The sequence below is a fragment of the Centrocercus urophasianus genome, unplaced genomic scaffold (assembly GCF_019232065.1).
Source record: "Centrocercus urophasianus isolate 14NV4802_14NV808 unplaced genomic scaffold, USGS_Curo_1.0 seq_29, whole genome shotgun sequence".
NCBI classification, from domain to species: Eukaryota; Metazoa; Chordata; class Aves; order Galliformes; family Phasianidae; genus Centrocercus; species Centrocercus urophasianus.
Window position 1 is genome coordinate 7,251,510 of NW_024884855.1, and position 10,932 is coordinate 7,262,441.

General features: G+C 56.7%; 1 protein-coding gene across 2 annotated transcripts in view; it reads right to left on the minus strand.

Moving 5' to 3' along the window:
• The window catches only part of SLC9A3R2 (SLC9A3 regulator 2), a 28,123-nt gene extending 18,762 nt beyond the window's left edge, over window positions 1-9,361 (minus strand). Inside the window, exons 1-2 of one of the 2 annotated variants that reach the window (XM_042827619.1) lie at window positions 9,108-9,361; window positions 4,348-4,605 (exon numbers count right to left, since the gene is read on the minus strand). In XM_042827619.1, coding sequence (XP_042683553.1) covers window positions 4,348-4,605; window positions 9,108-9,317 — 468 coding nt within the window. In that variant the 5' untranslated portion in view covers window positions 9,318-9,361. Of the gene's footprint in view, window positions 1-4,347; window positions 4,606-6,811; window positions 6,868-9,107 lie in introns of those variants that run through there. The other variant, XM_042827620.1, reaches the window with a different exon arrangement.
• Window positions 9,362-10,932: the final 1,571 nt, after the last annotated feature.

A 10,932-nucleotide genomic window follows, 5' to 3' on the forward strand; every position in this document is an offset into this window, starting at 1 on the left:
CTGCACAGACCCAAACGGCCCTCAGCTGCCTGCACAGCGCTGCACTACAGAGAGCTGCAGAAACACATCCAGTTCCTGGAAGTCCCTAATGCTCCTGGGAAGGTAGTCTGCAAAAACACAGGTTTCATCCCCCTCCTTTTCACTAAGCACCACCTTCCTGGGTGGTCAGGGAAGACAATGGTCTGAAAAATGGCTATTTGTGTGCATTTCCCCAGTTCCCATGTCGCTGTGAGCTGGAGCTGCTCCCATGTTGAGTGACACACGATGCCAGTGAGCACAGCTCCATCAATAATGCAGTGGGGTCAGCACTAGCACAAGGCTGCCGGCTTCCCCACACGCCAGCTCTGCCTCTGGGACTGGATTAATATGCTAATCCCAAAAGCAAGCCCAGCCTCAGCTCCCAGGGCTGAGCTCCAGCATCACAGGGCGCTGCCCCCAGGCTCCTTGCAGCCATTTCCCCTTTTCCAGCAAGGGCATAGGACACCACACTCCATCTCAGACCCACAGCACACAGCAGAGCAGTAACCCAAACTGCCAAGGACATTGCTGATGCAGCAGCTCCAGAGCAGAAATGGCTTGGTAAGGTTGGTGGTTGTAAGGGAGTGCTCCTGCTGCCAGGCTGCACCCCTACACCACGCCAAGCTGGGACCTAGCTGCAGCCTGAAGCAAACTCAAGGAGAAATAAAGCTGCAACTACCGCAGTGTCCACAGAAAGATGCTGCAAGAATAGCAGGGAACACAACAGTGATGCAGCCACAGCTCCCCTGCTCCATGCTGGAGGGTTTATCTGAGCCTTTACCTGCCCTGGGCAGGGGAACCAGGGATGGGTCCTGCTGTTCCCTCTGCTCTCAGCCACTGAGACTGAGCAGCACAGGATGCTGTAGGGAAGTGCTTTAATTTAAGCCACACATTTATTTAAGTTTTGTTGCTTTTTTTTTTCCCCCTCCTTTCTCTCCAAAGTTCATAATTACTCCAGACACTTCTGCTCATGTTAGGCTTTATTACATCTCTGTGGTTATTCTACAAGCCCTAAATTTTGGGCCTCAACTGAATTGGCAAAGTTCTCCAAAAACATCTGTGCTATGTTACTCCTTTCTCAGCACTCCGGCAGAAAGCTGGCGGCACGAGATGTTGCAATGCAGAGTTTTGTTTGCAATAGAAACAAAGCTCTTATTCCTGACCCCAAACAGAAGGGTAAATATTTACCCCCCTGAAGTCAGCACTGCTCACACCTGCAGGACCCCTGGGCTCAGTGCTCCTTGGGGAGCAGCACAGCCATCTCCAGGCCCACAGCTGCTCCTGGTACGTGGTGGGCTGGTGGCACACTGCACTGTCACTGCAATGCCCTAGTCCAAAGAGATCACCCATTTTCCAGCTGTTCATGGCTTGTGGAGCAAAGCTAAGGCTGTACCACTCCTCCAGCATAGCCAGGCTCCTCCAGGATTTCCAGTATCAAGAGCTGAGGGCACTCAGCAACTGCCCACATCACTTCTTGCACTGCACACAGACTGCGTGGTGTGGCAACGGGACCAGACCTCTGCCTGCAGCGTTGAGCCCATCACCCAGCTGCAGGGATACAGCCAAACCCAGCATGCAGCACAGCCCCAGCATTCCTATTTAACACCTGGACATGAATTCCCCTGCATAAGAATTCCCCTGTGAGAACAGTAGGCTGCTTCAGGCCAGGAGCTACTAAAGATGTGTGCTTGCTATGCAAATGATAAAGGTGTCATGGCAGTCCCTTTGCATCCCCAAATCATGCTTTGGTGAGACAAGAACAGCAATGAGAGAATTGCACCATTCCAATCGCGTCCCAAAGGCCTTGCTGTTCTTGTTTTTCCTGCAAACACAGCTGGAGAACAGCGAGGCACCAATCCCAACAGCTACAGGCAGCCCTACACCACAGCCCTGGACCTCAGCTGCCCACGCACTGCAGCACTCACCCCTGCTGCCTCGTCAGCCCAAGCTTTCATTTAACAGTGCTGCCCCAAAGGCACCTTTGCAATAACAGCAGCTCCCAGCAGGCACATACAGCAACTTTGCAGAGATGGAGTCACATCTCACCTCCCTGTGGGAGGCATCAGGGTAACCAGCTTTGTTTGCCTGCAGGGAAAACTGCACCTCAAATTCACAGCAGGATTCTTCTAGAGAAGATTTTGGGCACTCAGGTGCGTCTCCTTCAGCAGTAAGGGAGGCAGCACTGCAGAAGTGGGGCCTTGCAGTCCTTGTGGCACCACAGCCCTAAGTCCCCATGGTGCTGTGCTCCACCGGGCACACACTGCTGGCAGCCAGCCCTGCCACCCTGCTCCCTGATTTTAAATAGGTGCTGCATTATTCATAGCACTACAGTGCTTGCTGGAGGCACTGCATCCAGTACACCAGGTCACACCTTAACCTCACTGCCCAGAGCTGCTGGCACTTCTTGCTCTAAAACAAGCATGGGGGGAGGCTGGCAGAGCTGTGCCCACCCTGCCTACTGCATCACACCCTTGCTGCCACATTTCCCTCCTCATCTCCAGTTGCTCCTTGCTGTATTGAACAACTGCCCAATGCCTGGTGCTAAACAGACCTGATTTAGGGGAGCCCAACTGCAGGGCCGTCTGCCTGTCTGAAGCTGCACTGCAGGATGCAGGGTGCTGCCTCCCTGAAGCAAGCCGGGCTGCAATGCGCAGACCAGGTCCTGCAGCTCCAGCCACCTGCGGCCCCAGTACAGCAGTGACCTTGAACAGGAAATCCCACAGCACTCAGCTGTTTGAAGCGATGCTGCAGGAACAAAACAACTGCAGAGCCACTGCCAGCACCCAGCAGGTTCAGAGCTGCTCAGCAGCCCCACAAAGAGCCCCACTGGGGGCAGTGACGCTCCAGGAGGCATGGCTTCTGAGGTGTCCCCATGGATGGTATCTACCTGGGACAGTCCCACTGAGCTCTCCCCAAAGCAAAGCCACCACAGGTCACTAAGTACTGTTTGGGCACTGCATCTGCTGGATGCCAGCACGGGTTCTGGCACCACCAGCCTCAAACACAGCGGTTGCTCCATGCGCTTACCCTCACCAATCCCACAGCCTCTCCACAGGGGGTCCAGGCTCTCCCCCCACACTGCACCCCCCCTCCTGCTCAGCTCTCCCTGTCCCACCCTCTCCTTGGAGGAGCCGAAACCCAAAGGCCGGAAAGGACCAGCCCGTTCCCCGCGCCCAACTTCCCGTCAGCACAAACTGTTGGATTTCACCCAGCAAAAGGAACAGAGACAGGATAGGAAACCCCCAGCCTGGGAAGCCGTGCATGGCCCTCCCCACTGCAGCCCCTCTCTCCCCAGTTCCCTTCTCCTGTCCCACCAACCACTCCAGGGGGTTATGAGTCCCACAACACTGACTTCCATTGTCACCCAGAGCCCTTAGGATACCTTCACATCACAGCCTAAAGCACCCCCAGGAAGGGCGGCCCCCCAGACCAGCACAGCCCAGGAACAGGCAAAGCCCTGCCCAACACAAGCAGCTCATACAAGGGGGGGAACGGTCAGAGGCAGAACCCCACTCATAACTCCACTGCCTGCTCTATGCCTCATCCCCATGCAGAATTTGCTTGAGCTGTTACCCCACAGGGGCTCCTGAGGGCAACAAGTGCTAAAGCTGGATTTGGAAGCAGGGAAAGCCTTGCACAGCCTGGTTGTAAGCAGCACCACAGGGCTGCAGGGTTCACCCCCTCAGTGATTCAGGTGGGGACAGCCAGCTGCATGGTGCTGACTGTCATGTTCACACTCCATGCATGAGCAGTGCTGGGGCTGAGTGCTGCATATCTGTGCGTGCAAGGCTGTGCCATCACCGCCCTCCCAGCAGGGAGCCAGCCATGGAAACTGGACATCTTCCACCTCAAATTCTTTCCTTGCTGAAAAGGAGTTTACTAATAAAAGGCGCTTACTGCAGAATCACAGTCCAGATTCAGACCACTTGAAAAAGAGCTTATTTCCTTCCTATTTCAGCAAAAAGCTGAGAACACATTCAATCCAGCTGTTCCCTCCATCCTAGCAGTAACAGAGAAGAAATAGACTGAGTTAAGGAGCACAACTTCATCACATCCACAGCATGAGCTGCCTGCCCCCAGACAGGGACAACGACATCAGCCAGGGCAGCCTGGTTGTCCCCAAGTCTGGCTGCTCTCTGTAGGTCCTCAAGGAGCAGCCAACACTGCTTTCAGCAGAGCAAACAAGGCCATGGGGCAGCTCACCCACAGCTTTGGGACACACTGAGTTCCCCAAAGCCACATACAGAAGGTTTGCTGATGGGAAGCACACTTGCAATGGGACACATCCTGCTGTCCAGCCACACATCATGCCACCAGCTCTGCCCTCACCTTCCTGCTGCCGTGTGAGGAGAAGCTGTGTGAGTGTCGCTGCAGGCTGCCTGCACTCAGCTCCAGCTGTGGCTTCCACACCTCCCCGTTGTCGCTGCCCACTGACTTGGAAGGCGAGATGCTGGAGCCCAGCAGGATCCCACTGTGTGCCATCTCCTCTGTGCATGTCAGGCGCAGGCTGCACAGGTACTCATCTGTCTCCTTGTCCACCACCAGCAGACGGGTCTCTGTCTCCACTGCTTTGATGCGCTGCACCACCTGCAAAGGAGAAGGAGAAGTGAGCAGAAGCCCAAAGATTCCCCACTTCTTGGAGGGGAGCTGTATCTCAGGACCCTCAGCCCATTGGTGCTCTCCTGCTGCTTCCATTTCACTGCAGGGTACACAACCGTTGCTGTCTCTATAGGCTACAGGGGAGGAGAGCAGAGATTTGGCATCCTTCACGATGGCACAGCTTACGGCCATGGGTGACAGTGACAATTCCTTCCAGCCCAACCTAAATGATAGATCTGCCCAGCTGCACACACACTGCTGGACATCATCCCCTCTGCTCCACTTGCAAGTGTGCTGCTCCATCATACAACATGCATTCTGAATCCTGCTGCCTGGCTTCATCCTTCACAGGGACAGCACAGTTCCACTGCATAAAGAGCTCTGCAAACCCTTACCCCCCCCTTCCTCCCCCCCTTACCTGGGGCTTCTTTCTCCCCCCATACCCAGGGACGGGGCAGAGAACCAGACGCAAGGTGGAAAACTTGGTTGCACCAAGAACCAGAGCACAAATGCAGTGTCTCAACTGCCTTTGCTGCACTCTCAACATCAGCATCCTGACCCCCCTTCCCTCCCCACCCCCCCTCATCCCCCGAGCAGATTTATGAAAGCAACAATCTGATCCGTGCATTCATCCCTCCGTGCGATGGGACAGCAGAGATAAGGGAAACCAGCACCAGGAGATGAGCCCGTCCCTGCTGTTCTCCAGCTCCAGGCACAGCTGAATGGGACCATTGTCCTCATACAGCCTCACTTTTTCACTTTTTTTTTTTTTTGTGACTACAGATCCTCTGAAAGGAGCTGGCGGTGTCAGCCCAGCAGGGAGGAAGGGGAGCACAGGGCAGCTCACACGTGGGAAAGTGGAGAGCTGTGCTCAGCTCCAGGGCAGTCGAGCAGGCACATGAGTACAGCACAGCAGGATGGGGTGGGAATGGGGAATAATCGAGGAAATGTGAGGGAGAAGGGCAGAAAAAGACTCCAGAACCCTCTGCCTGCAGCCTCAGGGTGGTAACTCACTGGGCATCACCTGCTGCCTGCATAGGCCTTCATTACGAAGAGGAGGACGGTATCACAGCTCTGCCACCCTCCCCTGCTGCAGGGGGACATTGCCACCTCTCATGGCCCTGTGACAGCCTGCATTTGCTGGGGAAGCCCTGAAGCAGAGAAGGGTTCCTTACAGCTCCTGCCCTATCTAGGTCAGGCTAGCCAGATACTGCAACCGCCAAGGTTAGAAGTGACAAACGAGCCTAATGTGCAATTAGCCAGCATTTATTTACTCCCCTGCAAGCTCCATTCAAGGTCAACAGAGCCAGTATCTGCAAATGAAAAAACAACAACCAAGATGAAATTTATAGACTGCAGACATGGCTGCATGTGCTGAGCAAACCAACCCAGCGAGCACCAACACCTGTCGCCCCACACCAGGAGGGCTCCCAGCCATAACCTGTCTGCAGGCTGCTGCTCCACCGAGCCCCAGAAAACCCATCTGCTCCTTTTCAGATCCACTTCTGTGCAACACCAGGTGATGCTGCTTACACCAGCACCTGTGACAGGGCACATCTCCAGAAAGGCACTGGGAGCAAACAGCTGATGTGTGGGGGTAGGAGGTGCAGATGGGCAGAAAGGTGGGGGAAGCATGCAAGAAAAGCAATGGTAGAGTCCTGCACATTCCTCCCTCCTTCTCAGGCCTAGAGTTTGGGTCCTGCAGGCACCATTGCAGCACAGTAGTTCTCACTACTGGCAGCGAGAAAAGTCACACAGATCCGACGTAGCACAGCAGATCTGCCACTGGCACAGGAGCTGGGCTGGTCCCTGCCAAGCACCACACGCTGGGGAAACCACAGTTGCCAGGGCATGTTCCTCAAAGCAGCTGCACAAAGCAAAGTGCTCTCCTTTTCGGGAAACCCCCAGACCGCCACTGGAACTCAAGCACCATGCAAACTGCACTGTGAGCACTGGGGAGCTCATATCACAAGACCCCCAACAAGCCCCCAAGTCCTTCCTAACAGCTGCAGCACTGGGACAGCAAAGCAGAACAGGACAGCAGAAGCATCCCAACCCAACACAGGCACTATGAAGCACTGCCCATGGTACGACAGCCAAGCTGCCCCCAGCTCCTACAGGAGCTACATCCTTAGAGATTGAGTAGCAGGGTTGAGAGCAAAGCAGGCACCCAGCAAAGCACCCCATCTCCTACCCGCCTCCGAGCCATGGCCAGGGCTCAGACCCGCAGCTCTGAGGACGGCTCAGTCTCCGCTCTGCATCTGGCACCTCTGGATCTGCTCCGCACAGCTCCCTGCCCCACATCCTCCACGGCTCCACCCAAACCCGCTCCCACCCTGGGAGCCAGCACTGACCCAGAGCAGAACCTTGCAGCTCCAGAGAGGGTGCTGGCAGAGGCTCAGTTTTTCCCTTCCACTCTGGATGCAGTGCCTCTACGCACAGAGCTCTGGTGTCACCAGAGTGGACCTAGAGGCTTTCCCATGCCACCAGCACAGCTTGGTCACCTCTGGGCTTGCTTTGCTGGTGCAGATGCATGAGCAGAAGAAGAAGGCATTCTACCCAAGACCACCATAGCACAAGCTTCCACACACTCCCCAGGATGTGCCATAGTCACACAAAGGGGCTGCTCTTGGTCACCAGCACTGTGGGCACCCCATGAGCTGTCACAGCCACAGGACACAAAGTGTCCCACACACAGCCCCATTTCAGCCCCCTCCAAGGTTTTGCTGTGCCATGGGATCCGAATTGTGGCATCCAACTATTCTGCCCACCACCAGAAGCAGGCTGCAGTGCTGCATCCCAGGCAGAACAGGACACCGTGGGAACACCTCCTGCTCCTTATAGAGCTAGCTTTAGCCAAAAACAGTTACACTGAACAGCAAAGCCTTGTTTGCTCCCATTGCCATCCTGTTGCAGCTTCAGATGTGCATGGGGAAGCGTTACTTGTCCAAGGACAGCAATTAAAACAGTGTGAAGAGGAGAGACTGCAGCAGTGCTCAGTTCCAGCTGTACTCATGCACCAGAGCAGCATCACCCACCCTGTAGCATACCCTTGGTTGGCATTTTACTGGGGAAAGTCATTCTTGGCTGGGCAAGAAGAGCAGGTCCTGGGGCATGCTCAGGCACAGGTGTCATTGCAGCAGGAACAATCTGGGCCTGTTTGCTTCCCAGCAGCCCCAGCCCCATAGGACACCCCATCCTATGCTCCACAGCAGTAATGCCACAGCTCCATCCTTCTTCCACCAGCTGGAAACAGGAGAGGGAAAGTCTCCCCTATTCCCTTTGGCCTTCAAGAAGCCTCTGCTCATTTCAAAGCCACAGCAGGCCACCTCGGATCTGCTATCGCTCTTTCCCCAGCATCCGAATTCCAGCGGGGAGCTGCAATGCTTTCCAACAGGAGAGCGCCGCCCGCCTCGCTGCCCAGCAGGATCAAAGCATGGAGCCTCCTCGGGTGGTTTTGAAATCGCATTCAAGACAAACATCAGCTTTCACAGAGCTGGCTCAGATTATCCAAACAGGCAAAATCAGCATGGGAACCTATGAATCTAAGCACGGGGCAGGGAATTGAAGGCTTTATTGGAGGCACCCGAGCTGCTCACCGTGCCCTGAAAGGTTCTGCCCTGGAGAACACCGTATCCATGCCTGTAGGTGGAACTCAGAACCCATACACACACCCCAAAAGAGTGCTGGAACCGAAGGCTGCACAAGGCACAACCCTGCTGTGCAACAATGCATCACTGGCAGAGATGCCAGGTGCCTGCACTCAAGCCTTGGACCCAATACACCATGGTGCCATGCAGTGGCTGCCCCAGCCTCACTGCTTGTTCTCTGTGCTGAACTATTTAACAAACATTTGGTTTTATAAACAGAAATGGACACGGCCTGAAGCGTGCAGCTCCTCCTGCAGAACTGGGACCCGTCTTACTTGGATCCCCTCCAGTTCTGTCCGTGCCCTACAGCAGATACTAAACCCTACAAAGCCCTATCACCTTTCAGCCACTCAAACCGCAGAACATCTGCAGGGCTCTATCTGTAGATTTTGAGGCATCTTTGCCCAGTCCAGGCTGCAGCAGCTTGCCTAAAGTGGCCGAAAAAAGCACCGAGCAGAGCCGGAAATAAAGCCCGGGTCTCCCGATTCCTTTTCGCCATAGATTGCATAACACAGCAGTGCCCTGCCCATGCCAAAACACCTTCAGCTCTCCCACCTCGCTCTCCTGGCTGCCGCGATTACAACATCCTCCTGCAGCGGGGACACGGCCGTTCTCGTGGGAACGAGGTGTTCCGGGCTGCAAGAACTCCGAACAGGCCGAGACCTGCGTTGGGTCACCCACCCTACCGGGCACCCCCGGCACCGCACTGGGACGGGATGCTCCGATGGGACCCGGGGTGATGCCCGCACGGCGGCTGGGGAGCTCAGCCTCGGGGGATGGGGGGGATCCCCGCACTCCTCCCACCCCTCCTCCCCCCTTCCCACTCCCGCAGCCCCGGACCTGGTGGTGCGTTTCCTGCTCCACGTTGAGCCCGTTCACCTCCACGACTCGGTCCCCAGCGCGCAGCCCCGCCGCTTCGGCGGGTGAACCGGGCTCCACTTTGCGGATGAACTGCCCGCTCTTGCCCTTCTCGCCGTGCAGGTGGAAGCCGTAGCCGTTCTCCCCTTTCAGCATATGGCACAGCCGCGGTTTCAGCTGGTCCTTAGCCATGGCCGGGGCGAGCGGAAGCGCGCGGCGGAACGGAGCGAAGCGGACGGGGGGCGGGCGGCCGCGGGGCCCTTTTATGCGCGGCGCGGGGCGGGCGCGGGGCGGCGGGGCGAGGAGGGGCGGGCCCGGGCCGGGGCCGCGGTCGGGGCCGGCGTTGGGGTCGGGGCGCTGCGCAGCGCGGCCATACTGCGCGCTGCCCAGGAGCGCGGAGAGTGGGGAGGGGATGGGGACGGGGATGGGGATGGAAGGGGCGGAGCTGGGGATGGGGACGGGGCGGGCGGAGCCGGGAACGGGGCGGACGGATCCGGTGGTGTCCCGGGGGCGGGTGGTGAGGGGATGCCCGCGGAGCGGGGGTGTCGGGGATCGGAGCCGCCCGGGGCTGCTCAGAGCGGAGTCGATCGGGACCGTGCGGGGAGCGCAGAGCGGGGCCTCCCTGGGCTCTGCTTTGGCTGCCGCGGCTCCCGCGGGGCCGCTCGGAGACTCCCGAGCTGTAGGGAGCAGGAACTCCCAGAAGGTACCGCAGCAGTGCCAGAGCCAGGCCCTAGCCCTATAACCCATTCTCCCCTGGGACGGGGACGCATGGAAAGCAGCGCAGAGCAGCGCAGCTCTCCGGGAGGAGAACGGGAGGGAATGGGGACCCCTCGCTCCCAGAGAGCTGCTGAGATGTGATGGGTTCAGAGAGGGGATGCTGCAGCCCAGCCTGGAGATGGAGAGCCCTTTGGGGATGTCTGCTGATCCGCCCAGCCGGGCACCAACAGAACTGCTGGCCTGACAAGCTCTGGATGTTCCTGGGTAAGAGTTCTGAGACGGCACACAGCTATTTCACCAAGGACCGCCATGGGCTCAGCTGCCCCAATGCCCTCCCCACATCCCGCTTGTCTCTGTGTCTGCAGGGCACTGAGGTTCCCCCAGCCCTTTCCCCATCTTGGTCCATGTGTAGCCTCAGACAAAAACTTAGTGTCCCCCAATGCCAGGCTGCAGGGAAGGGCTCACCAGCTCCAGCTTCCAGAAGCAGAGCTGTGCTGCACTCATTGCCCGGCTGAGCTGCCCTCGGCTCACTGTCATCAGCTGTGCTGAAACACAGAGATTCCCATCTTCACCCCTTTGCATCTCTGATTTCATTTCCTTGAGAGCTTTCACAGGAGGAAATAACCCAGATCTGTTGTCACAGCACTGGTGCTGTGGGTTTTGTTCCAATGTTGAGGGGCTTGTTCCAATGCCCCAACTGCTTTCCTAGCAGATTTTTATAGAGGAAGGAGAGGAGAGGGCTTCTACTGAAGTTCTGCATTGTCACTTTTCAATGGGATGTTCGAACCAAAAAGAATTAAAAGAAAGCATTATTTTTCTCTTTCCACCCACGTTTCCTGCAGGCAGTGTGGATGTTCGGGTGCTGCACACCAGCAGGGGCTGTGCTGGACACAACGAAGAGGTCGCAGTGCATTGGGTGCCAGCTCAGCTCCGTTGGGTTTGTCCCTGCAGCACTGCTGCTGCTGCAGGCAAGTGGAGAATCCAGAGAGCATTTTATCTGCTGTACAACATAACTGCTCCCTTGAGCCTCTTTGTGGAGTCCTGAAGCTTTTTTAATCAGTTTAGAGGAGTGCGAATAATTGATTTTTCC